The sequence below is a fragment of the Melospiza georgiana genome, chromosome 3 (assembly GCF_028018845.1).
Source record: "Melospiza georgiana isolate bMelGeo1 chromosome 3, bMelGeo1.pri, whole genome shotgun sequence".
Classification (NCBI taxonomy): domain Eukaryota; kingdom Metazoa; phylum Chordata; class Aves; order Passeriformes; family Passerellidae; genus Melospiza; species Melospiza georgiana.
The window spans coordinates 51,168,388-51,196,128 of record NC_080432.1 but is presented as its reverse complement, the minus strand read 5'-3'; the positions used below and the strand labels follow the sequence as shown (position 1 = coordinate 51,196,128).

Genomic DNA, 27,741 nt, shown 5'->3' with positions numbered 1-27,741 from the left:
CTTCTCTGACACAGCTTCAGGCCATTCCCTTGGGTCCTGTCACTGTCACCACAGAGCAGAGATCAGTGCCTGCCCCTCCTGTTCCCCTCACAAGGAAGCTGGAACTGCAGTGAGCTCTGCCCTCAGTCTCCCCCATGCTGAACAGACTGGAGGAGACTGTTCAAGCCTGGAGACTGTTCCCTCAGCTGCCTGTCAAGCCCTTCACCATCTTCCTGGCCCTTGTTTGGACACTCTATAAGAGCTTTATGTCCTTCTTATATTGTATTAACCAAAACTGCCCCAGCACTGGAGGTGAGGCTGCCCCAGCTCAGAGCAGAGCAGCACAATCCCCTCCCTTGCCCTGCTGGTGATGCTGTCCCTGATGCCCCCAGGACAGGGCTGGCCCCCCTGGCTGCCAGGGCACTGCTGGCTCAGGTTCAGCTTGCCAGTGACCAGGAATTCTGGGTCTTTCACAGCACTGCTCTCCAGACTCTCATTTCCCATTCTGTGCATACATCATTCAAGTTCGCCCCATCCCAGATGCAGAATCCATCACTTATCTTTAAACTTCATACAGGTGATAACCCAGCCCTCTAATTTGTCTTGGGCACTTTCTGGCTAGCCCACAGTTTTTCATTTCTTCATTTACGGTAACACTTTCCTGAATTGTTCATCCTTTAGAGGATTTGTCTCCCAAACCACCCTGTTGTGCTGCCAGGTTTCCGCATAATTTTCCTTCCTTTTGCCTCAGATACTGGACACTTCCATCGTAGACTAAAAAGTCATATTTAGTAGAACTTTCAGTAACAAGCAGCATGGTGTCAAGGCAGCTCTACTGCCGTAGCTGCACATGTAGCTGTACTCTTTCTCTTCTCTGAGTTGAAATCAGTACACTGTGTTTCAAACAGAGTTCAGTCAAAAATCATTGCGTGTTGTCCACAGAAGGGGTGGGGAGTAATTTGAGGTGATAGTTTCTTTTGTCCTCAGCATAGCCCTTGGCTAATCATTAAATAATGTCTGCAGGCTCTGCAGAAGTGCAGAGTGCATTTTGAAGGGGACCGGCATGATAAACACGGCAGGGTGGGAACAGGAGCTGTGCTTAAATTTGTGTTTGGCAGTGACAATCAGCATTATGAAGTGATGCTTCATTAGTCATGTGAAGAACAGAACAATGCTGTTGCTTTATTTGCAGCCTTCTGCCTCAGTTTTATGCTGAGGTCCATGTAACTCCAGTCATAACATTCTCCTTCTGTGGCATATCTTAACCAAAATTCATCAAGGCCTTTGACTCTTCATGACAGCTCTGCCTACATACCTGTGTCTCACACCTACCCAGCACCTAACCACCCTTGTTCAAAGGCAGAAACTCAGCCAAGGTAGCTTCAGAAAAAAAAAAAAAAAAAAGATCCTACTTTTCCTACTCCTTAGTTCAGTTAATCTTTGTGGGAAGTAACTGCCTGTGTACTTTGTGCCAATCCCACGTTCAAAAACCACATTTGGTTCACATCAAGAAGAATTTTCTTCTCAACACTGCTCCAGCAAAAAGCATAAGCTTCACTTGTTGTGGAACACATGACATTACTCCAAAAATAGTCCACTACTTCTTCAGCTTAAGAGTAATGAAGTTACCTGTTGGAGACAAAACCCACAGCTACAGGCAGGGAGCATGCTGGAGCAAGGCAGAGGACAAACGGGATCCTGAAAAGCAACATGGTGCAAAGCAGCAGCAAAAGGGGGCAGGGGAAGTAAACTGGAATGGGAAGTCTCAGAAATGCCAGGAAAGAGATGCAGTGACAGATGAGAGAGAAGCATGGACAGCCCTTTTGTGAGGGCCCTCAAATCCACATGGACCAGATATACCTGGAGGTGAATTTGACCCGGGCAGGTCACAAATAAGCCCTCAATTGCGAGAGGTGAGGCAAATCTCACCTGGCAATGGCTCCACAGTGAGTAAGCAATGACTGCTGCACAGCAGCTCACCTACAGCCTGCCTGTGGTGGCAGGAAGGCTCCTCAGTGCTCTCACTGCCTTCTCCCAACTCAGCTTCCCTGGACTTTTTCCCTGGGGGTGCCCATGCCACGTCCTGCCCCTTTAGGCTGCAGCTTCTCCACTTGGCTGGCACCTCGGGAAGGGAAGCATGAGGCAGGGACACATCACAGCCAGCTGGAGCAGGGGCAGCCCCAGGGGACCAGCCTGGACCTGCCACTGCCCAGCAGCCCCTTCCCTCCCACTGAGTGAGGACAAGAATGCATCAGTCTTCACAGAATAACCATTACCCAGGTGGAAAAACGGGTAAGTCACTTTAACCTTGGGAATTCTGCTCAGTGGTCTTCCCTCTCCCCCTTTTCTTGCCCAGATGTTGTTCTCTGGCAGCCCCATTTCAGGAAGGAGTGCATGATAGAGCACCATGAGCGCTGCTGGAAGCAGCTGGGGAGTGAGGTGTGGGAAGCGGGAGGCCTGTGCCTACTCACAGAGCTCTGTGCTCCTCTTCAGGAGCAGCTTGTGGGGATCATATTCCAGCTCTGCAGCTCTTGTCATTTCCATGGCATTCCCTGCATAGCCCTCTGTGGCTGGATGTGCTACATGGAAGAAATTCCCCACCCAGGCCCACTGGCTGTGCCTGTTCCAAGGATAGGCTGCCCCAGCTCGGGTGGTTGTGCTGTCCTTTTCAGTGACCTGTGATTTGTGCCTGCCTATAAATCTGCCACCTGTGCCTGGTGCCATCAGAGCTCTTCCAGGAAATCCCTGTGCCGTGGCCTCGCTGCCTGATCCTGTAAAGGGAGGCTGGGACAAAACCAAAGTGAGTGTGCACTGTGCTGCAGGCAGGGCATCCCAGGGCTCAGAGGGCAGCCATCCCTGTGCATCATCCAGGCTGGCCCACGGGCAGCAGATGGGGTGCCCACTGGCCAGGAAAGTCCTGAAATGGGTTTTGCTCTGGTGTCATCCAGCAGGGCAGAGTAAGGGCACAGCCACGGCCACCCAGACAAATGCAAATTGACTGCATCAGCTGGGGGAAGACAAACACGAGGAAGAGGAACGGGGTGTGCAGCAGCTCCTGGCGGGATCAGAAGCAGCACTGCTTTCACACACGTTTTGCTAAGCATAAAGGCTCCTCTGATGTTTCATGACTATCAAAGGCTTTGAAATTCACAGGAATTTCAAGGAAGGCAGGAGTTCATCTGAAATGAGTGAAAGATTATATTTTCCCTCCTACCATATTTCCAGCTTCCCAAGAATTTTCCTTTGAAGACTCCACTGCTCCCAGAAATGTCTTTATGATGTTTTTAAAGTCATTTCCCATACAGGATCATCACTGCACAGCACAAGCAAATGACAGAGGCTCAGAAAGCAACGTACAGGGGTGAGAACTGAGGAGGTGGGTGAGCTTCAGCTTCTCAACAAAACCAAATCATCCATCATTGGTTGGAGGCAATGTTTGTTCCAGAACCAGATGTCCCTTAGTGGAGGGAGAGCAGGGACTTCCTGAGTGCCTGTTTGACCCAGCAGTTCCTTGCTGCTTCCATGCTGCCCAAACCAGGAATACAGATTTGAGCCATGGGAGAAATTGCACTTCCCCAAACTTTTTCTCTCAAGTACAAGCTACTCCCATCTGGAAAAGAAAGCACCTGCCAACTGCCTGCAGCAAGGGAGAAGGTCTCACAGCAAGGCATTTTAATTTCCAGCCCCCAGAAGGGGACTCCTCTCACTGGTCCTCTCTGATATCTGGCCACCAGGGAATAGATAAGCATGGGGCAGACTGCAGAAACTGAGATGAAACTGCTCCTTTCCCTCTGATAAGAGGGAGCTGATATTGAACCTATTAGTCAGATTATGGTGGATCTGAATTTGTTTCCCCTTGAGCAGTAGCTACAGAGACAGAGCAGCTGGATTAAGTTTCACTTTCCTATGTAAAATGACTTAACAGAGTAGATAAAACTCAATATTTGTGAAGGCTCATGTGTTTCCCTGAGACCTGATCTCAATAATGTCTTATGAATGCCTTACTGATTGTTTAATGAATTATTTTTCTTCCTCTCAGACTGTTAATAATAAATTATAAGTAGAAGGAATGTACAGACTGCTTGAAATATTTCTGTGAATATGAGCTCAGCTGTGGAACTCACTCTGTTTTTCCTTCCCCTACATCTGAGCAAGTGGTTTTTGATGAAGATTTTGGGTCAGAGTAGCTGCCCCTGTTCTTGTGAGAGAGGAAGGCCCCAGGGATCTGAGGGGCAATGAGTGAGCTACAATGGGGAAGCTCAGCCCACCTGTGAAATACACGAGGTTTCAGTGCAAACCCGCTGTGTGTGTGCATTGCTGGACACTTCCAGATGGACTTGCACTTGGCAAAGCAGAGGCAGGAGGGACAGAGAAGCTTCAGAGGCAGAGGAGGAGGGATGGTCCCATTTCAAGGCTATGGAAAAGGACTCAGGATCTCACCATCTCCTCACCTGCCATGGGCTTTAAGAGGCGTTCAGTGTGAGTCACATTCACCTCACACAGGTTTTGCTCTCTGCAGGGTTCACATCCAACCAAGCCACCTACATGGAGAGCCCAGGCAGATAACAGAGGAGGAGAAAAGTTCTTGTTTGTATCAGACTTCTCTTATGATGTAGGCTGACTGCCCTTACTGCTGCCCACGTCCTGCAGCTGACAAGGAGCAGGAGCCTAGCTGAGAAGCCCAGATCAGAACTGAAGTCAGTCATCCCACTCTGGTGCCAACAGCCACCACCCACATAGGAATGTTATGTGGATTGGTCTCTACTAGAAGCTATTACAAGAGGGGTTTCCATATTAGTCATGACCTATAAATATATACTCTATAATATATATATATATGAATTGTAGAGTATAATCCATGGATTATAAAAGTCTGCCCCTTAGCATAGTTCACCCTGGAGGTTTCATGGATCATTTCACACATTTCAGTGTTAAATAACAGCCCCCTCTATATCCATAGGCACATAAATGGATCAAACTGAGCTACCCCAGTTACTCTAAGCAGCACTTTGCTCACAACAGAGCATTGAAAGGGGAGAGAGCACCAGGAGAGTAAATGAAGGACAGCATGAAAGGCACAGGCTGCTAAGGAGGCAGCTGCATTTATAAACTTCCATTATTAGCCTTCACCTTCATCCTTGCCTCTTCCAAATCAAAGTACTTTCAATTTAAATAGTGCCACGCACCCAGGGGAAGCTGCTGAAAACACCCAGTAGTGTAGTTTTTGCATGCAGCCAAGCCAGCTCATGCCTTGCATTCAGACCAGAGGCAAACAGCTTTCATCATCCCAACATGCCAGTACCACATGTGGAGCTTAAAGCCAAGCAAGGACATCAAGGGCTTTGCTCTCAAAGGAGCAGCCTTTTGAAGAGGAACAATGGGCACCATCCCACCCTGCAATGTGGGCACAGTGCAGAGCAGGGAGGACAGCAGAGGCTGTTCATGCTGTCCCAGGAACACAGAGGCAAGGACTAAGCCAGCAATAATGCCACGTGCTCCTCTGCTCCTCTGCCCAGTCACTGCACACTGGTCCAGCCAGCTACAGCTGGCCACACTGGTGTGCACAGGAGAGAGTGAGGGGCAGCTGAAACCTTCATGGCAACAGGTAAGAAAATGTTCTTTAAATCAAAACCAATTCTGCAGTTTTAGCAGGGATGCCACACACAGAAATCCCACTGAAGGCTTCCTAGTTACTTACACTGACTCTTTTGGCACACATACATCCTACAACAGCATTTATTCCACTGGTAAAGTTTCAGTAAAACCAGTGTCCCAGGTTCGCCTCTGCCCAAAAGGCAGCCCCGAGGCACACCAAGGCTGCAGCTGAGCTTGGAGTCTCAAGTGAGGAGCATGAGATGGGCAGGTCAGCACTTTTGGTGTTGCTCATTAGAATGACTCACAGCTTGGGTACAGAGCCAGGTAGATGAGGATTACTCACTGCTCCTTTCAGCTGATCAGAGCTCACCTCCTTCCAAAACCTGAGTTAGCAATTGTCACCTTTGCAGACTACAGGCTAGCCAGACTTGCAGCAGGGCTCATTACCAACATTTAGGCTCACGTAAGTCACCCTGTGGTGGGACACCACCGTGCTGCAGATGGGCCAGGAGGGGTGCTCTGCTTCTCTGCTCTGCTTTCTCTGTGACTGCCACAGAACCCACCAGCTGCTGGCACATCAGCTTTTCACCATCCTGTGCAGGAACTGCTGCTCCCTGAACAGGAAACAGTCCCTGTGTGCGTGGCTCCCAGACTGCCAGGCTTAAAGCCACCAAATAACTTTGCTGCACAGCAGCCACTTGTGGGAGCCAAGCTGTGGGCCTGCCCTTCTCACAGGCCCCAGAAGTCACTGAAGTCATTTCAGGGAAAGAAAGCTCCAAGGAAAGTGTGACAGAAAGACATCCATGTCCTCAAAGACTCATAGGCACCTGCTGTTGCATGAAATCAAGGGTGAAGTGGGATTTATTTGCACCTTTTAAAAGCCAGGGTGTGGATTGCTCCCAGGCTGGCACCTGATCCTCAGAAACAGCACACACTGAGGACTGAACAGCAGAGCCCCAGAAAGGTTAAGTGTCATCCCAGGTTTTGCAAAGTGGCCCATTACAAACACCTGAGGTATCACAGCTCCTTTATCTCTGCTCTGGTAATGAATGTTTTGACCTTAGCTAGTCTTCTCCACCTCCTTATCTGTACAAACCCTTCATTTCAGAAGCGGTGTTTTTGGTGCTGCATTGCTGACTCCTGCAACTTGGGCACAATTGCTCCAGAAACCAGAAACTTGTCGGTCAACATTTACTATCCTTGTATTAAACTGTGTGGTCATTATTGCCCCTGTGTTAAAGCATGCACCTGGCAGCCACTGTGAGCTCATTTGTACAAATACCCACTCGTGTCTGTGCTTTCATCACACTGGTTCACTAAAATAGCTCCCATATGGGAAATGCATTTTCATGGTTAGTTTTCTCTTTCCCCAGCCATATTGCTTGTGCATCTCCTTCTCCTTTGGCTGTCAGACCTGCAGGCACCAAACCACCAACCTCTCCTATGTTTGGCAGGAAGCTAAGGACCATTTCCATATCTCCCCACATTGGTAATGTCCTTATTCTTAGTATTTGGGATGTTAGAAAACAGGTAGAGAAAGAAAAGGAGATTTCTGCCAAAAAACAAGACCTTGTTCTTAAAAAAAAAAAAAAAAAAAAAAAAAAAAAAAAAAAAAATCGTGTTTCAGGCATTAATCCAGCCTCCAATTATTAGGGAGATGGTGAAGATAACCCTATAAATAACAGGCACTACAGCTGCTCATTGAAAGATCATTCCTGTAACAAGCCACAATAAAACAGCGTATATATAAGGATGCTTTCAGAAAAAAAATCAGTAGGGGAGAATACATCTGACCAAGAATTGTAATTAATCTGTGGAGGAGCAGGTGACAACTGAGGAGATCCAAGAATGCTGCTTTTATAGTAATGAAAATAGCTCTGAACACTGCAGGTCTGCATTCAGGCTACCAAAAGAGAAATCTTGTGAAGCAAGCAGGTGGGGCTGATTTTAATGCAAGGAGGAAGTGCCTCTGAAGTTATCAATTTTCTTTTCAAAAAGATTCTTGCAGCAGGCAAGGATCAAGTAATTACTTTGCCCCTGTTCACAAGATATCTCAGAATAGTAACAGACCACACACCCAGGAGATGATTAAAGGAAGCCAGGGGTCAGGAACACAGAAAAGCCTGTGATACAGAAGAGAAGATTTGCATGGCCATTAATATTTCATGACTTACAAGCCATGTGGTTCAGAACAAATATCTGCACAATAAAGCAGAACTCTCTGCCATCAGGTTGCATATTTCAAGACATACCTGAGTCATAAAGGTATTATTTACATGCCTTTACCCACAAAAAGAATGCAAAACTGTCTGGATCCTTACACCTACCATAGGGGAACATGGAAAGCCTTTCTGAAGGCTCAGCAGGATTTAAGTGGGGCCTCTGCCCTCTGCTAGACCTCTGCACAGAGTGAATTTCAGCCTAAAAGCAAAGCATAGGCAGCATGTTTCATACTGCAGGCCTATTAGATCCACTACAAAGGAAAAGAGCTGCTGCACTGTCAGTATGTCTCTGCAGCCTCTACTCCAAGCCATGAAACAAAAGTGCTATTTATATGCAAGTGTATAGGTAGCCGTGCAGACAGGAGATATTGTATTCTCTGCCATTATTCCCATTTTAGACACATCAAAGCTGGTAATTGAATTAAAAAAAATCCCAACAAAACAAAACACCAAACCATGAGCGAGAACTTTTCTCCCAGTGCAAAGAACAAGACGTGTCAGGGGTTAAGCGGAAGTATTTCGTCCCAGGATTTTGGCAATTACGCCTGGCGAGATTTCATTCTGGGAAAACAGAGTTTATTGTGGTGGCATAAGCAGGCCCTTTCCTCACAATCAAAGCTAGGAATTTTCCCTGCCTGCGCTTGCCTGTGTGTGGCTGGAATGAGCAAGTGGAGCGAGCTGCTGGGCTGACTCACCGGCACAACCAGACTCTCCTGTTGCTGCCAGCCACGGACACAACTATTTTCCTGCCTTTGCACCTGGGCTCTCCCTTTCCCAAGCTGCTCTAAGCAGTGGGGCTCCTGACTTGAAAGAAATGCTGAGAGCCAGAGTGACATTGCTAAATCGCCCAAAGGAATTGCTCAGAGCAGGGAGGCATGTTAGCATTGCTTGTCAAAGCTGCTGCTTCTCTGAGTCTCTTAGTGCTCTCTGTGTGTGTGAAGGAAAAGGTGAGAAGAAATGAGAAGTTGTGGAGAGGAAAAAAAAAATTAAAAAAAGCACTGCTCCAGAATTGCATCCACTGTTTTACAGACAAGAATAAAAGTCCTTGCTTGGGGAATTTATAGCCAAAATGAATCTAATACCACAGGGCTTGACTGCCCTGATTGAGTGCTTTGCAAATTACTCACATGAGCAGCCCCACTGACTCCGTCTGAAGGATTCTTCCACGTGCACAGTCTGGCTCACAGTGATTAGTGGCAGCAAACTGCAAGGGGAAAGGCGTGACAAGGGAGAAATTGCTCTAAGGCAACATTATTTACTGCTTCCCTCCCCCCTACCTAAAAGGAGTCAGGTGTTTTGACTATTTCATTCATTGGCTTCACCTTTGTTTGAAACCAGGTGCTTGCCAGAGTGGAAATAATTTATTTCAAGTTTCCTTCACACAGGGAAGTCTGAGGACAAATCCACAGCAGGTGAAAGTCCTACTTCATAAATATTATTTATTATTATCATTGTGAGGCACACGACAAATAGTAAAATGCAGTTGTTTACTTAACCAAGGTAAAATTTTGGAAGAGTCTTGACTGAGGAGGCAAATTCTCCACCTGAGGTAAATTCTCCACCTTCCACTGCACTGCTGTTGGCCCAGTGTTTGGTTGCTAGCTGTCTTGTGGTTGAGTGTGATGAGGGATAAACTGGTAAATGTTGGATTTTGCTGAGGTTAGTGATGTGGCTGATGGGTGATTTTATTTTATATCTACCTGCTAACCCTGGTTCTTTCTTGAGAAACCCAAAATTGTCACTCACAAATGGTATTTGTCTCTCTCCTTCCAAAGCAAATTGAAAGCTCACTGAAAAATTTCCATCCTTAATGTAACCATTCACAACTACAGGCCTGAAGTTGCAAAAACTGTTGTTCTTGCTTCAAAGTTAATTATTTTAAGGCATTTCACTTTCAAAAGTTGTATGTTATGCTGGGGGTTGAACAATGTGAACCTCACATGATTGCAGAGCAGCTCTCACTCCTGCCAAGCAGGTTTTCAATACAATCCCATTTTTCTTCTCAGTCCTCCCAGGTCTCAAGCGCTGTCAGTGCTGCCCAATTCCACATTTCACTGGTGATGAGACACGGCAGCGCTGTTTCCTGCAACTGCATCTCCCTCCCTTTGTCTCTCCTTGGACTTGCCAACTGGGAAAAACGGGAATGCAGCTCCGTCCATCCCCAGTGAGCCTGTGGGACTCAGATTGTTATGAACATGATCATAGAATACCAGGTTGAAAGGGATTGCAGAGACCATCTAGTCCAACCTTTCTTGGGAAAAACAAGGTCTAGCCATGGGCTAGTATGCTATCCAGCTGAACCTTAGTGTCCAAAACTGGAGAATCCACCATTTCTCTGGGAGGTTATTCCAATGGCTGCTGTCCTCCTTGTAAAAAATGTGCTCTTGTGCCCAACCAGAATCTTCCCAGGAGTAACTTGTGCCCATTGTTTCTTGACATGACCATCCCTTGAGACAGCACTACTGGTAGATACCCTCTGGGGTGATCTGGTCTGAGACCTGGCTCAGCTGGCCTACGAGATTCTGGAAACTACATCATGGGTTTGACTAAGTAAGAAATCAAAGGTATTTTGTTTTGCTCTCATGCTTTATTCTCAAGTACATTCAAGATGGTGAGACACTTGGACATTGTGATGATACTGGAGTGCACTCAGCATTGTACTGCTCGAGCACTCTACAAACTCAAATCTGGCCATCCACAGCTTGCACTCTACTGGGGCTCTCCTGTTAACCTCATTTCTCTGACAGGAAACTGAGGGACAAAGATTCAGAACAAGAGCACCAAAGATACTTGAGTAAAAGAGTAGCTTCCGTCATGGGTGGCTGGGGAATGCAAAAGGCAAAGTCACAGCCACATGTGTGCTATGCATGTGAAGCCAGGGAGAAACACGCCTGAGAGAGAGGGACCCAAGCTGCCCAGCTGGTTCCTGTGGCTGTGGTGGAAGGATGGGGATTTACTGACCAGTGCTTTCCCCTCTGCACTCAGGTGGCTATATTGTCTCTGGGTACCAGGGTTTTTCTTTCCGGATGATGTTGTTGCTTGAAATGGGAAAAAAAAAATGAAGATAAGGCAGTGGTGTGTTCTTTTCTGGGAGACCATGAAAAAGATTCTTTTGAGGAAAGCCTCGGTGACCACTCTCCATATCTTGAACATCACTTAAGGTGATGGTGGTATTTTGGATTTGGCTGCATGGGTCTTGCCCAAAACTGCACAAATCATCAGAAATGAAGGAAGCATCTGAAACCCAGGTGTTCCAAACATTACATTTGTGCCCTCAGTATCAAAATAGTTCTCTTTCATCTGCTTGGACTCATGTGTAGGTGAAAAAGACTTTCTAAATAATGTCACATTTGATCATCTTGATCTAGACCTTAAGTCTTGCTTCTTGCCCTTCTATACCAAGAATGACCTGAGCAACCTCACCATCCTAATGAAGGGAGAATTTGTCTGTTAAATGAAAGACAGCAGAGAACGGGGCAGGGCAGAACCTTAGAACAGAAGAACAAGAAATTCAAATTAGGCTGAAGAAGGGAAAAATTTCCAACAGAGAAATTAACAAGCTTGCTTAAGATAACAGGGAGATATGGTAAACCAGTTCTTCAAGGACTGAGATAATTACAATTTTCTTCACTTAAAATTCCAGCCTACAGTTTTTGATGAACTTCTTGTCAACACAGTATGGGCTTGACAGTGCTGCTCTTGTTTAGGGTTGTCTCCTCTTCTTGGCTCATTTAAATCCAGAGTAATTTGCAGTTCAGTACAGGGTTCAAAACTCTGACATTATTGTTATTCTTTATCTTCTTTCCGTCCACATTGGTATATTTCCTATTTTCTCTCAGAAACAAAGCTGAGGATCTGCTTCATTCGTTGCCTTTCAGAGAAAGAATCAAAATTGTTTCATCACTAAGGTTATATGGAAAAAGTCACACAAGGGCATGCAAATATTGGCCTTGTGGCCCCCTTAGTCAGCAGTGCTGGACCCACTCTTCATGAAAGATCATGAAAATGATCCAGAGATTAACTAGAGTAGTATGCATGGGAAGGCCTCCAGACTGCACCCATGTTAAAAACAGGACACGGAATTTGCCACAGCAATTGACATGCAGTAACATTTCTGAATTGGTAGCAACGTTTGAACTTTCAATGGTTGGCAGATAGACTAACAAACTGTGCTCCCTGCTTCACAAATTTACAATGTTTTATCCAGTATCTGAGGTCAAGATCCTAAAAAGGCTGTGGTCTATGAAAAGGCACATACATAGGAGTGATCTGCAGTTATCATTTCACTACCTCTGAACTGCACAAAGTAGTCTCAGTCTCATGAAAATCTTGTCAGGAAATCTTAATTGGAAAGGTGTAGACAACTAACAAGATAAATATTACACTTACATTTTATTGTAGGTTTCTAATACATATAACACAGTGAGACTCTAATAAAACAGTGATCCCAGTATCTTTATCATATATTAACACATTTCCCATAGTACTCCTGCTCACTTAACCTGCCTTTCTACTGAAGTAACTTCAATTAAAAACAAATCCCTTTAAACCACTATTCTAGGAGGTACAGACTGATATATCTGTCATGATATTAAGAACACCTGGATACAAAAGATAGGGTTTCATTTTCACATGAGTAGGAAAGCAAACCAGAATCAACACTGAACACTTGTTTGCTCAATGACTGACCTACGGCAGGAGGACCTGGGCACTTCCTACCTTCTGGAAGTTGATAAACCATCTGCTAAATAAAGGCCACCCTCAGTGAACTGAAAATCTGCAGAATTCATTCTGAAAAGGTCCCACAAACAAAAATAATTTTTCTATTTAGCCTCTTGTCTGTATAAGGTGCTTAAAAATACATGAACTTTAGAGAAAACACGTTAATTTACTGGTAAGTTACTGAAATGATGCAGTCTTGAGGTGTGACATTATTTGATTTTTTTTTCCTTGAACCTCAGCTCTGAGTTTATGCAGTTTACTCTTCAAAGTAGTAACCTTATTTATTGCTGAAGATGAAAACACTGAAAATACTGTGACAGAAATTAAGGACAAATATATGCTATGCTAGTGAGTGAAAAAAAAACCCCACAAACCCACCTTCCTTGGGAGTTACTAATTATTTGTGATTGTCAATTTTTAGAGTTCAACTTAACAGGAACTGGCTGTCAGTCGTCTACTTTCAATTGTCTGAGAACTTCACAGGGTCACCAAGAAAACAGTGGAGTAAGTCTCTTTTTACTTTTGCTGGTAGACCTGAATGCCAACATGAAAGAGCAATTTCTGACACTTTTCAGTCAATGTCTCTCATTATTTTGACACTGATAATGGTTAAGTTTGTACTACCTCAAGGCAGCTACAACAAGGAGCCATCTAGTAGTGTCAGGCCATCCCCGATAAACATACCAAAACACACAGACAGTGCTGGCAGAATGGTGATAAAGTCTGTTGAAAAAAAAAAAAATCTAAACTCCACGTGTAGCTTTAACTTGCAGATGTATAAATGCAATTCCTAACACGAATGTGACCATAAACAATTATTACTGACTTGGTGCAAGAGGTAAGAAAGGTCGAGACAGTTCTGCTCGCTAGGGATCCAGATGGATGAAGGAGGGGGTTGGCACAGCACAGCCAGAGACAGCACAGAAGGTGAGGCTGTGCCCCCACTCCCGGCCAGGAGCTCAGGGCACAGGCAGCCAGCACTCAGAGCAACAGCAAAGATGACAAAGGCTGCTTCACCTGCTCGAGTAGCACGTGCCAAACAGCCTCCCTTCATTCTGTGAACTTCTACGACTACTAGCTCCGATACAACTATACGCCACTACTTTGGTGAAACTCATCATAGAAGGGGTCTTCAAAGACAAATTATGCCAAATTTTTCATCCTTGGTAAGTGCAGAAGTGCACCTGAACACTGGCATTTAGCCTCCTCTCCCCTACTCTGCCAGACTTCTAAAGATGCCATGCTTAACCTCATCTACTTCACTTACTTCTGAAGCAAACGTTTTTTTAAGCAGTGTAAAATAGAAGGAATTTTTAGCAAAGAATACCTTGGTAAAGAAATTGTCCTTAACTAAAACTAAGCATCATCCCATAAGTATTAAGGAAAATATAGAACACCATAATCTACAAAGTGTTTCTCGCTAGGTTCACGCTGGGTGGGGTGGCAGTCATCTTCATTTTCTACAGTAATAAGAAACTATGCCCCAAAGAAGTGTGTTAAAGTTACGGTAAAGTAGTACTTCTCTTTCTTATTTGCTCTGAACATAACAATTGTAACAGCTATGCTACAAAAGTACAATATCCCCAAAATCATGTGGTTATCTTTGCGAAATTTATAGAACTGATGCATCCACAAACCCATATGCAAAAAGTGTATTGCATGTTTATGATATATAATGCATACTTCCTTCATTTACATTTATAAACAACAGCATATGCAACAAGAAACTGTTAACCAAAATATACCCTGAAATCAGATGACCATGAAAGTTTAAGCCTCTTCAACAATTAACATCTTTTATAACACTGCTAGAAGCATTGATGAAAATTTAAGTGTGAAAAATGTACATTCTTTATTCTGCGGTTTAGATACAGAATAAAAATTAACTTTTCAGAAAATAAAACTATAGCTACAGCTTTGAGAGCTGTCAGTTTTCTTTTGAGTATAAAGTACATGCACTTTTTCCAGTTACTTTATTGCACATAATGTACAGTCATAAATGGTGGTTATTTACATGTGTTTTGGCAACGTCCATGTTTGCTTTTCCCCTCAGAATACATTATTTTGCACAAACAAAACCTTAAATGTTTCACACAAACTGCCATAATACAAGTCAAAGCATATATGTATATATGTCGCTTTATTGTTGCTGTATTTTCAATTAATTCTACTACGAGTTTCAGATCTCGGTTAATCTTTGCCTTGGGAGGCAGACTCCTCCCAGTTAGTCTGCTGTCAAAGCCGGACACCCCAAGTGCAGGCACCAAGAAACCAGGACTGCAGCCTGCTGTGCCTAAGCCCCAGCCCCTATGCAGCACCTGCCATTAGCGCGCAGGCACAGAGAAGGAAGAGCGCTGTACTTGCGTTAACCAGTTTGATTCAACATTGATCACCACGTGTTAATGCTATGGGTCATGTGTTACTTGGACAGTATTCCATTAACAGTATTTTAGAAAAAAATGTATCAAACGTATTAAAACAAAACAGGAACTCCGGGAACGGTTATGTACTTCCAGCCCTAGGAATGTGTTACTCAGATTCCATTCTGTACAATGTGCCATTTCTGATAACTGCTATGTTTTTATCCAGACACAAAGAACTCAGTTTCATACTCATGTTTCCCCCAAGTTAATTTCTTAATGGATGGTAACACACTTCAATGTTTCCCTGCATTTTCAGGGCAGAAAACCTTTTAGTGGTCCCCCTCATGGAGTACAATCTGGCAATAAACCTTTTGCTACATGTAGATTTTGGAAACACTTTTAAAAGATATATTCAAATAAAAGATCAGTATCGTCAGTATACTGAACATATGCTCATTATAAATATCTTAAAAGATGTTCTTGAAGGCACTTTATAATATTCACAAAAAAACCCTTGAAGAAACTAAATTTGTTGTACTTTGGTACAACACTTAAGATATGAACAGCATTGCTCAGATTTTACTTTGAAAGTCTAGATTATATTTTTGTTTATATTCTCACCTACAAAGAAAGTATTTCCTCTAAGATAAATCCCACTTTATTGGATCAAAGACCAATGATCTAATTGTCTTGAATGTATGATCTTTCAAAGGTTAAGACAATTTAATCTCTGAATGTTAAGAAAGAAAAAGAAGCTAACTTCAGTGATTTAGCAATATTGAAGTCATCCTCAAATCTGGTAATGAAAACAGTTCGTACCTCTCCTATAAGCAGGCAAAGTATAAAATAGTTAAATTTTCAGATAGGCACTCAGGTAAATTGAGAAATACCTTTGGCAGGCAACAATAATGAATATATTATTTTGATTTTAGCGTTTTCCTATTTTTGTTTTCCTTCAGCTTTAAAGTACTACAAAATTTACAGCAACTTCGACTACTGTATATACTGAAGAATGAGATGAAAATGCACTGTGGACAAAGTATAACAGTAGTTAACATCTATTGATAAAAACACAAAATAATAAAAATATTACAGAAAAGCAGCAGTTCTGGAAATAGAAGTATTCTTCAATATAAAACATTAAAATTTTGTTCCATCTGAATAGTTTCACCTATACTGGACAGAGTACTTCACCAAACTACATGTGTGCCTCTGATAAAATTCTTTAAGAATATAAATTATTTGCTCTGTAATGACACTTGTTCGATTATCCAGTCAAAAGGTCCAGATATTATCTGTTATAAATATCTAATATTCCTATTATCTGCCTGTGGCTGAGTTTTAGGATAGCAACATGATCTGTTAAATTAAAAAAGAAAATTCTGCACAAGTGAAACTATTCAAAATGAATTAGTATTTCATCTCTACCTAAAACTTTTGTAAAACAAAGAACTACATGCCATTAGAAAACTAACAAATGTCATCAAAGCTAACTATTTTTCTCCATAAAGATGCATAAAACTTTAATTACTAGCAATACTGTGAGAACTCTATAGTTTTATATTGCATGTATTTCAAGATAAATAGTTTGAAAAGTCATAAATTAAAGGAGGAATTTGAACAGATTCAGATTCCTCATCTGAAATTTTACTATCTACAGGAAAAAAATGGACTTTCAGGAAGAAAACTGCTGACATCTGAAAAGTTATCTGCATTGAGGATTTCCCTCAACATTAGTGATAATTACTGCCCACTCAAGGTTACAAATCTAGAACTACCTGGGAGATGTAAAGGAGGCTCAGACAGTGTAGTTCTAAGAAAGGGGAAGCATATCTGTAAAAATATTTGCATAGATGAACATTCAAAACAGCATTTTCACCATTTCAATTCCCTGCATTCATGTTGCTCTAGTCATCCACAGGGATAAAGATCACATAAAGGCAGCTCTGGAATTTGAAATGGATGTTACTTGGTAATTTAGTGAAAGGTGTATTTTTGTTCCTTCTGCACTCACTAGGAAAAGATCCAGTCTGACCTTTGGCTTACAGAAGTTGTACTCCCCTGAGCTAGGCAATACTGACAGACTTCAGCAGAAGTACCAAAAATAAAGTTACTTAAAACAGCATGGTATAAATAAGGCACTTTTGCCAAAGGAAACCCCCAGGTTTTGTGTTTCAATGTACAGCAATTCTCTCCAGAAATATTTTGTGCTTAGAAACATCACGTGATGCAACAGTGAATCAGGTGCCAAAACCAACATATCACAAATTACTGTGCGATTAACTGCAACCTCTGAATGGTTCAACAAAGAATCAAACTGGTTTCTGTACACCATCACAATTTACCAATACACTGGCATCTTTTGCTCTTTTGCTGTGAGCCAGCAATAATTATTTTAGAGAAAGAAAAAGAAAGTGTGGAATTAGTAATGCAGATGCTGAAAGGCAAGTGGCAAGACTCTACAAGAAGAATGCCTCAAAAATGCTACTTTGTTCCCATTTCTACTGGCACCTATTCCCCAAGGTAAAAGGCCAGAATGACCAAAGCCAACTTAATAGTAGTGTGCAGAATGTCAGCTGACAAACAACATAAAAACAAGTCACGTTGTGTTATCTGTGGTCACGTTCTTCAGGGTTAGTCCAGTAACTCGACTTTACATTCTTCCGTCTTTATTTGTTTATTTTAATTAAACATGTAATGGTTAATAAACAGACATAATCCAGAGTTAGTAGGTTGGTATTATAACATTTATTAAAATAATGCTATGGGTTAATAGAAACAGCAAAGAACCAAAGAATTAAAATGCAAGCTATGTAAAAACCCAACTAAAACCCAAATATGTCTAATGTATTCATCCAGTAGCTAACTAAAAGCCCAAGAAAGACAACACTCCCAATATAATAAAGTACTGCAAAACAATTGGCAATTTTTCAGTTATCAAAATCGTGGGTTTTGCATTTTGTATCCTTTTTTCTCAATCAGGAAAAAAATTCTTTTGAATGTTATATAACATACATATAAAACAAGATAGAAAAATACATTATAAACTTGTAACAATGGCTGTAAATACATTATCTTACATGTTTCTCATAGGCAATAGGTTGGTTATGGTACATACATAGCATGAAACTACTAAGATAATAAAGAATAGACAAATACATGTCATCTGTACGGTTACATACAAGCGACACTCCCATCTACCCACTCTAAAAAAATTACATAATACTGTCAGAAAGAAGTCTTAAAACTACTTATTTTAATAAAGAAAAAGTCATTAAAGAATGATAATACTGAGAACCAAGGCATTCAGAGATTTCAAAAGTCATGCTTTTTTTTAAGCTGATCCAAAATTTTGTCAACTAAGTTTTCAGAAGTTTGTTCAGAGCAAACATTACTTTCACATGTCACACATCTATTCCATACACTTCCCCTCCCCCCCCCAAAAAAGACCTTTGATAAATGTCTAAAATGTCCAGGTTTTATCATAGTTGAGATGAAACTGGATCAAATACTGGTATTGTTTTAGCAAATCTCTCTTCAAATGTTCGAGTGTCGCAAGTTTATTCAACCAACCAAAATAAAATCAAAATGGCACAGCATATACTGTAAATAAAATCAACACAACTGTATGTGTAACAGGAAGACAAAGCTGGTGGCACAATAAACGAAAATCTAGCTGAATACGAAAGGATGAATGTCTATTGCATAGTAAATAAACTGATAATTATTTCCAGGTGAGACAAGATGTTAGATGAGGTCACCATGCAGGTGCTTAAAAATGTAAGCCCTCTTAGCTTACTATTGACCTTTCATTTGGAAGCTGTGAAGATTTGCAGGAGGAGAATAAGTTGACAAGAGGGGAGTAAAATTATCACCTGATATTTGCCAAGTTTAGTACTGAGCCCCACAATGTAACACTTAATGTTCTCAGAATTAAATACTGTGCGTTCAACAGCTTCAGCTCTTGCAATTGCCCAGCTATTCAAACCTCATGTGGAAACAAGGGTTAAAAATAAGGTATAGCTGGACTTCAAATGGCTGAAGTCCCTCTCCTGCTTATCTTTTCGAGAAAAGCCAATGGGCCAGATCTAACAATAGTCAAAGATGAGCTGAAAAGTAAAGCAACTTCCATGCTGTTTGCCACTGCAGGAGCTGTTCCTGGAAACTGGGGATGTGCTCAGTCACTGACTGAAAACTCGCTAAGCACTTTCAGTTTCATTATCTGCAGAACATCCATTTTCTGGGTGATGCCGAAGCCTACTACAGTTGATGTAATATTTATTTCAACCAGAATCAAGAGAACTCCTCTCTATCCCTGAACAAAAATGACGTAACTTCCAGCTCTACAAACATTTGTCAGCTAATAATCTCCTTTAGCATGAGACAGTCTGTATCACAGAACCCTTTGGTTTACGTTGCACAAGTACGGCATTTGCTATGATTTAAAAAGCAGAGTGGCTGAAATAATAATGGGCTGGTTTGATGAAAACTTAGCAAATACTTGACTTAATGAGATTTTGGCAAAGTCACATCACACTAGTATGGCAAAAATCAGGTAATTAATATGGTCAACTCATCATTTGTCTTCCCTCACAGCTTCTTTCACATACTGGGCGACTGAGTGGCATGCAGTAACTTGTCTGAGGGAGAAGCTGATTATACAAGACATTTGACTAAATGACCATGAAGAAAATAAGGCACTTCCTTTTCTTTAGACTTATTCCAATACTTAAAAAATAAAAAAGAAAGACTAAAAGGCTCTTTTGGTCTTTTGTTTCTTGACAACCACCAGAAAAAATCATTTAATGAAATAAAGGGTTTCTTTGTTCTTTTTTTCTTTTTTTATAACACTTGAAAGTATAAAATGCTACATTTCCAAAAATATATTTTTTTTTCTGCACCAGCACCCTTGTATAGTAAAAGTATCTACTTTTTTGTTCATTTTGTTTCAATGCACTACACTTTATCTACATTTCATTACATGTATACAGCAAATAGGCAAGCATGGCTTTTACATCCTTAATGAAATTTTTTCTATACAGGGAGGTTTAAAAAAAATATTTGAACAGTTTGCCCAGTAATGTGACACATAATGCATGTACCTTGTTCTCATGTAATCTTCCAAGGAGATTAAAATATGGTTAAAACAATTTAAACTTGTATTTCGCTTTAATAGTGTTGCTGTTTTGTTCTCTGCATTAATGTAGTTCTGAAAAGTCATCGTAATCTGCATTTCATGGCACACTTTCCTTTAAAATGTCCAATTTGGCAGGCAATAGAAAAAAGGCTGCAACATCTGCCCTTTGAGGGCACTGGTAGTGACTAAACAGCATATCAAATTTTGAATACTTTTTGGAATCCCTTCCCCAATGACATCCCTGACCAAAGGTTCATGCATGATGCATCATCACACAGTACATTCAGAGAGAGCTTTGACTTTTTTTTTTCTTTTTTTTTTCTTTTTTTTTTTTCTGAGAAGAAAAATATTCCTAGAAGTCTCTCACAGTAACTGCCTCTGTCATCGGGTAGTTAAGGGACATCTGTCTCCATCTCGTGCGAGGCCTCCTTACCGTTCGCTTGGGGCGGGACACTAGAGGATGATCAGTGCGGAGGGATGAGTTGGACCTTATTGCTTTACTACTATTCAGTGCAGGTTCTAGAACCACTTTCACCCAAACAGGAGAACAACAAAAAGCGGAGTTGGAGGACAACAATTTCTTTGTCTGTTTTGTTAGATGGTAAGACGAACGGACAAGTGCCCCAGCTCGCTGCACTGAAGACAGGCAAGCAAAGGCGTTTACCAGTTAACTGATCAGCAGGCAGGCATGGTCAGGTCATCATTGGGTGAAGAGTTCAGAGGTCAGAAGGTCATAGGTTAGTTGCCGGTGGCGGCTGGGTGGTTAGAAACAAAAATAATAAAAAAAATAAAAAAATAAAAAAAAAAAAACAAAAACAAAAAAAAAAAAAGAAAGAAAAGATAGAGAAGAGATTAGTTCCAGCTAGTGACGGCTTAATGACAACATGAAAACTAATCACAACTAATAAAAAAAACAAGCATGTTTAATTCTGACATACTGATCGACACCATCTACAGAATGCAATAAAATCATGACAGCCCTCCATCATGATTTGGACACGTGAAGGAGAAGCCCACTCCCACAAAACCGGTTAACAGGAGAAATAGAGATAAAATATGACTAACGACTAATGGTTAGTAGCAGTCGATGAAGGAAAATTGGAAAACAAAAAACGATGAACAGTTTCTGAATTGGTAGAAGATTTCTGGAACAACAGTCAGTGCACAGCATCAGTATCTGACTGCTATTAAGCATTAGTACCTCCCCAGGTGCAAGCATTAAAGCAACTATTAATGATGGATGTGATTATTAATAACTGGTTGTTAAAAGAATGGAGTCATCTAAGGAATTCTGGACTTAGAGAAACAATTTGGTTCAACAAACTATGGGCCAAACAAAGGGTTTTTGTTCAATAAATTTTTTATTGCCTTTCATTTATTCTATTTACAAACAACATGGAATTTCTTGGCCTCATGATACAAAGCAGTACTATAAACTGTAGTCTAGCAACGTAGGCATCATCGTGGAAACCAGGAAAACGCTCAGCCTGCTACTATAGCTAGCATTTTCCTGTTCGAAATACTATTTTACACATATAGGACACTTATAAAATGCACTTGCATGTAAACACTGTAGAAGTCCTGCCATTTTAAAGTCTATACTTAAAAAGCTCTAAGTACATGAAAAAATAGAGAAAATATCTAATTGATACTAATAAGGCATTTTAAAACTACAAACAGCTCTCTTTATTCATTTTCAAAGCTAATACTCTGCAAATACAATAAAATCTGACATTTCATATACATTCCTGCTTTATATTTTTATATTTTAAAAGAAGCCACCTGTAAATACTATTTTCTTTTGCAAAAAAAAGGAAAAAAGAAAAAAACAACAAAACGAACAAAAAAATAAAACCCAAAACCACAAACAAATTACAGTAAAACATAAAAAAGTTCTCAAGTGGAAAGTTATCATTCCCAATGTTCTTGAGCTATTCCTTCTTTAATCATTCTCTCGCATTCTCCTTCACCAAACTTGGTCCACTTAACAGTAGTATAATTTTTTTTATTTTTTTTTTAAGACTCATTCAACAGCTTAATTAGAGCTAATAAATTCTGAGGTTGATAAAAGTTTCTGTACTGTTGCCATTTTGACTAAGGCAGAGGAGATGAAAGTGAGAAAGGTATTCAGTGCAAAGTCAGATTTGTGCCATTACATAAATGAAGTCCAGTAGGTGTAATATTCACAGATACCATCGATTTAACAATCTCTCTTGTGGGTTCATTTACTTTCACATAATAGAAGTGGCCTATCATTTAGGATACAGTACATAACACTACAAAAAAATTACTACTGTAACATAAATGAGACCAAACGCTCCCTGAATTTTTTTTCAGAATCATGCTAAGTGGGATTTCTTTAAATTATAACAGCTGTTTCAAAAAGAAGAAAAAAATAAAAATAAATATTTTATGTGGCACAATCTTACCACTTTACAGGTATACTAGAAACAGACTCTTAAAGCATTTTGATACTCATTACAAATTTGATTAAAAGGTATTAAAATTTATATATAAATTATGTGAAAATTGGTTTGGATAAAACATTTGAGAAAATTCTCAGCATTAATATTTCTTGTGGAGTTTAAAATCAAAGCAAGCTACCTTTAAAAAAATACCAGGACACCTGTGATACATCCTCTGCCAAGTCTCTGGCCTTCTACAGTACACACAGGTTTGTCAACTGTGCAACACCATTTACAGTTTATTACAATTAAATCAGTCAGTCTCTCTGTTATATGAATCAAATTCAATTTTGTATTACTTATAAACTGGGGGTTTATTCTGAGTTAAAATGAGCTATATTTTCCAACCCTTCACCAATTCTACATGCTTAGTTGTAAAACATTTACACATTTGGGGATTCTTGCTTTAAATGCAGTGCTTATCTCTGGAAAAACAACCCAAACCCAACAAAAAAATCAAAATTATGCAAAGAATAAAAACTACTTAAAAAGTGAATGCAGTAGTACTACAAAATCATCTGAGAGTCAATTTAGAATTAAAAAAACAAAACAAAAAACACCAACTTTAGACCCAATGAATGCAAAGATAGATTTAGTGACACTTAACTACGTAAGAAAAAAATTCCACATTGAAAAAAAAAGTATTTCGGTTTGCTGACATTGCTTTTTGTGGCCATAGCTACAGAAATATCCTGGTGACAGAACAGCCAAATAGGTGAATATTGCAAATACTGACAGTACTTTTAATTCTACAATATAAATTTAGTAATTAAAAAAAATTTAATGCTGAACAAAGTTGTCACCAAAACCTTTTGTGTGAGACTTTTAGATACGTGCAGGGATAACCTAGGATTTAAAATTCAAAATACAATGGAGGTCAGTTGTAAAATTAACTGGGATTATTTAGATAAGACTTTAAGATAATGTTTTCCTGAAATATCAGCACGGTTCTCCTAAGAGAGAGGTATGCATGATTTATTCCACAGGAAAAAGACATGTATTTATTCATCTACTTAAGACAGTGGGTTTCCAAAATTGTTAGAAATGAATGCTGGTTTATCACAAAATGGCTGCATTTTAAAAGAGGGTGAAATTATGCCAATAACTAATTTAAATAACTTTAAAGTGACCAAGATGAAACATCTAGGCCCTTCCAAAAATATTTAACATCCATGTTGAGCAAATATTACAATGATAAACTACAAAATGGCATTTTCTCCATGAAAACACCCCTATCCCCACTTTATCAGTGTATTTACTAGTTGTCTCAGGTAAATATCTAATTGCTAAAAAGGTAGCCATATCTGTCACCTGAAACTATCATTGCAGATCATGAAGCATCATTAGCAAAAAACTGTTTTTTGCAACATCAGGTCAAATTTTCAAAGACAACCAAATCCTTATCACCAATTTTTCCTGAATGAGATAGAAAAATTAAAAAAAAGGAAATATTAAAACCTATTTTCTTTTTTACTCTCTTTTATTTTTTGAAACATAGGCTGTGACATTTAACTGATTATATTCTGTTGCCCCATTGAAGAGTTCTCAAGAAATGAGAACAAGCCAATGGGCTGCAAGTAGTGGGCAGTGATAGAAAACAATCTTACAGAAAACTAAAATAGTGTCCTCTATCACTTTATGCTTTCTGTAAAGCCTAAGATTATACCAAAGGTAAAAATGTTGCATAAATATACCAAATATCCAGGAGGGCCCCATTTACTGCATTGACCAGAATCTGTATTCCCTCTTGTAGTTAATTTATGGAAGGTTGTGAGAAGTGTGGTCAATGTTAGGAGATGTCAGATCTGTCACTAGAATTTGGCTTTTGAATATTACAATATAATGGAGATCTGCACAAGACTGATTTGGGTGAGAGCAGAATAATAATACTTGGCACAAAATGCTTTGCATCCTCAAAGCCCTATACAAAACAAGAACCCCCACAACACCCCTGTGAGGTAGGGAAGTATTATTATCCTTATTTGACCAATGGGAAACCATACACAGAGAGATTAAATGACTTGCTGGAAACCACAGTGAATCAGCAGCAGGGATGGGATAAGAATTCATCCCCCACACTGCTTCCTAGTCAATGTCAATAAACCGAAAATATCAGTTTTCTCACTTAGCTTAAACACTTCATTCAGGGGTCCAAAGGCATGACACTTGAGTAACAGGAGAAAAATGAAGATTTACTTTCCATTCAAGGGTTAAAGAGAGATGCCCAAATATTGGATGTCATCTCACCAACAGGTCTTCAAAAGTTGTTTCTCCTTCAGGTTACACATTTTAGCAGCAAAAGGCAAATACCAAGAAATAGATTTTGGAAAAAAACCCCAAAACCAAACAAAAAACAAAACAACCAAAGCACCCTCCCTTCCCCTATCCATACTAATTCAAACTCAAACAACTTTTGAAGTTATCTTCACAGCCCTTACCTTTCTGAATTCAGTTAGGTATCTGAGAACATGCATCCTCCTCATAATATACAGTACAGTGGCTCAAAAGTTTATTGGAAAAAAAAAGGAATCTAAATCTTCAGATTTCTCCAAACACAGACAGGAGGCATTTATTCCTTTACTTCTTTCTCATTAAGCAACCATCCATTCATTTTGTTTTGCAACACCAATCTGATATTTCCACGCCAATTAAAAGAATGAACCGGGGACAAGGGGGGAAGAGGGGAACACAACCAAATTAATTATTGCAGCACTGATTTCATAGCGTTTCCTGATGCAGATGGATGTTTCATTTTTAAAACTCAATCAGTTATAGAATTTCTGTTAAATATATCAAATTATATATATTTAATTGAGCTGGGAAGGCCAAGTTTAGAAATTTTTTTTAAAGACCGCAAGCATTCTCAAAGCTTTAAAATATTAACTGTCCAGGTTTTTGACAAAAATCATGAATGGGTCAAGACCGGGTATTTGGTTAACCAGCTGTGGTGTTGCAAATCTCATGTACACTCAAAGCACTTCTTACAAACAAGAACTGCAGAACTAAACTAACCTCGGTCTGCGGTCACAATCCTTTGGTAAGGATGGACACGCATATCGTGCCTTCGAACTTTAGTAGCCACCGCACCTAGTTAAATTGCAATTACCAAGACAAAGTTAGAAAACATTCACAGAAAACATTAACAGCAGGTTTATCAAAATGGATTTAAATGATCATTAACTACAAAAGTTCATTTTAAGAAAAGCAACAAGTTAAGGCACAGTAGTTTCAAATCTTAATCTTAAAAAGAAGTTTATCTGTGCAGATTAATATTGCATTTATTTTAAACATCCTGGCCTTAACCTGTTTAATCCATTCATTTACAATCCCAAAATTACAGTATTTCATGAAATCTATTAGACCCAAGCACATTTAAGCTTTACTAGTCACATATTCACTGAAGTGCCTTTCTTGCAGCAGGACTATTTTAAATAATGCCATCTTTAATACTGACAATTATTTGCTAACCTTAGGATCACTTCCAGTTCTACCACAAAAAAAAGTTTTAAAGCAATTCTTCAAGCCTACAGATTGTGATTTTAAACTTTAAGTCAATAAGTACGAACTGCAATGAATTAGGTGATTAGTAAAGCAAACACTATATAGAACACTTAGCAGTCAGTATACTACTATACACTCAAAAATTACAGCTACTCTGTAATAATAGGACCTAATCCAAATTAATAGCACTATTTTATTTTAAATCTATGTGCAAAAAAGTGCAAGTAAGTCACTGACTGCTAGGCCAAGCTTTTTTCAAGGCTGCTGAAAACTAAGCATTTGTTAAAATTCAGATCTGATGAAGGATCAGTTAAGACCGTTCTTGAATTCTTAGCCTTTCGTTGGGAAAGCCATACCTGAAGATAAAAGGAAGGGAATTGAAAGTTAGTCACCAACTAAAGTTTGATCTCAACACCAACATCCCCAAAAATATTGACAGGGATGCACTTCTCTGCCATTTTTAACAGAACTATTTTAAAACATCTTAAAGGTCCACCACACAAATGGACAAAATACTATCAAAGAGAACGAGCATATAACAAAATAAAACTCAACGAAATCCAAATTTAATGCAATTAACTCCATACAATTGCTCAGATAATAGAGCAGATGTATTAAGAGTTATAGATTCTAGGCAGCTAAAGGGGAGTGTGAGTTTTCTTCCCCTGCTCTCTTTTCCTTCTTTAAATAACATTTTCTGATGAGGTCTGTTTTGGGCAATACACCTCACACAGTTGGGCCTGAGAGTATACAGTAGCTTCAGACGCCATTTTAGAAATAATTTTAATTTTTCTCTCATATCTCTTTATAGAAAATCCTGCGAGAATCCAAGTTGTCTGCATTGTAATAAACTTTACTCTGGAATGCTGTATTTCTTTACTCGCTATTAACTGAATTCAGGAGAGGGGCTTGCACTAACCACTAACAGCTACTTTGATGAACTCTTTGTGACTTTACCCCACATGTACCACAACTGGACTCTACTGAGGGTAGAGGAGCTAAGAAAAATATTTACATGTTTGCGGGAAATTAATAAACAATAGTGCTATCATATGCTTGCAGAATTTTGGCAATGGGTTAACTGACAACAACCATAAGCTGACAGACACACTGCATACTTTTGTCCTACTGGAATTTTTGTTATTGATTCACTAATCCTGCAAGACAGAAGCCTGAAATACATTTTCTTTTTTACTGTAGATAATGTGGAAACATGCACACATACAGATAACTCACCAAGTATTTGTCACATGAAACACTGATTTTTTGCAATACTTTCAACAAAATATTGACTTTGAACCTTATTGTCCAGTGTTCATTAGAGATGTTTAGAATTCGTGTAAATCAATAACTGCCACTGAACAAACTAAGATCAAAGTCCTATAAAATCAACATTATACAGGACCAAGGTCATATGCAATTCAGAACAAACTGAAGAGAAAGATTATTTGGATTCTGGAGAGGGTAGGGAAGGAAGAAACTATTGGAACTGCTTGTTCCATATTGGCCAGTTAACTGAATTGTCACAGCTGCTTTATCATTCTTGCCTTCACACACCAAGTCAGCGGTCTGAAATATTAGGAATGATGGACATTTCAAAGCAACGTATATAAAAGAAGCCATCAGTAAAGCTGCTAATTTTATTTTATTTTGGTGAGAACTTGGTTTGCTTTATATTCATTCACTGAAATAATTTTCTGCTCAGAATATAATTTAGCGCTTTCTGACACTGAGGAGAGATTTATCAGCTGCGTACT

General features: G+C 40.0%; 1 protein-coding gene across 8 annotated transcripts in view; it reads right to left on the bottom strand.

Moving 5' to 3' along the window:
• Nucleotides 1–9,261: 9,261 nt before the first annotated feature.
• Nucleotides 9,262–27,741, bottom strand: part of QKI (QKI, KH domain containing RNA binding) — a 155,091-nt gene continuing 136,611 nt past the window's right edge. For 3 of the 8 annotated variants that reach the window (XM_058021153.1, XM_058021155.1, XM_058021152.1), the window contains exons 7-8: nucleotides 25,496–25,570; nucleotides 20,323–20,773 (exon numbers count right to left, since the gene is read on the bottom strand). In XM_058021153.1, coding sequence (XP_057877136.1) covers nucleotides 20,757–20,773; nucleotides 25,496–25,570 — 92 coding nt within the window. In that variant the 3' untranslated portion in view covers nucleotides 20,323–20,756. Of the gene's footprint in view, nucleotides 11,668–20,322; nucleotides 20,774–25,481; nucleotides 26,341–27,741 lie in introns of those variants that run through there. The other 5 variants (XR_009114286.1, XR_009114285.1, XM_058021157.1 and 2 more) reach the window with 3 other exon arrangements.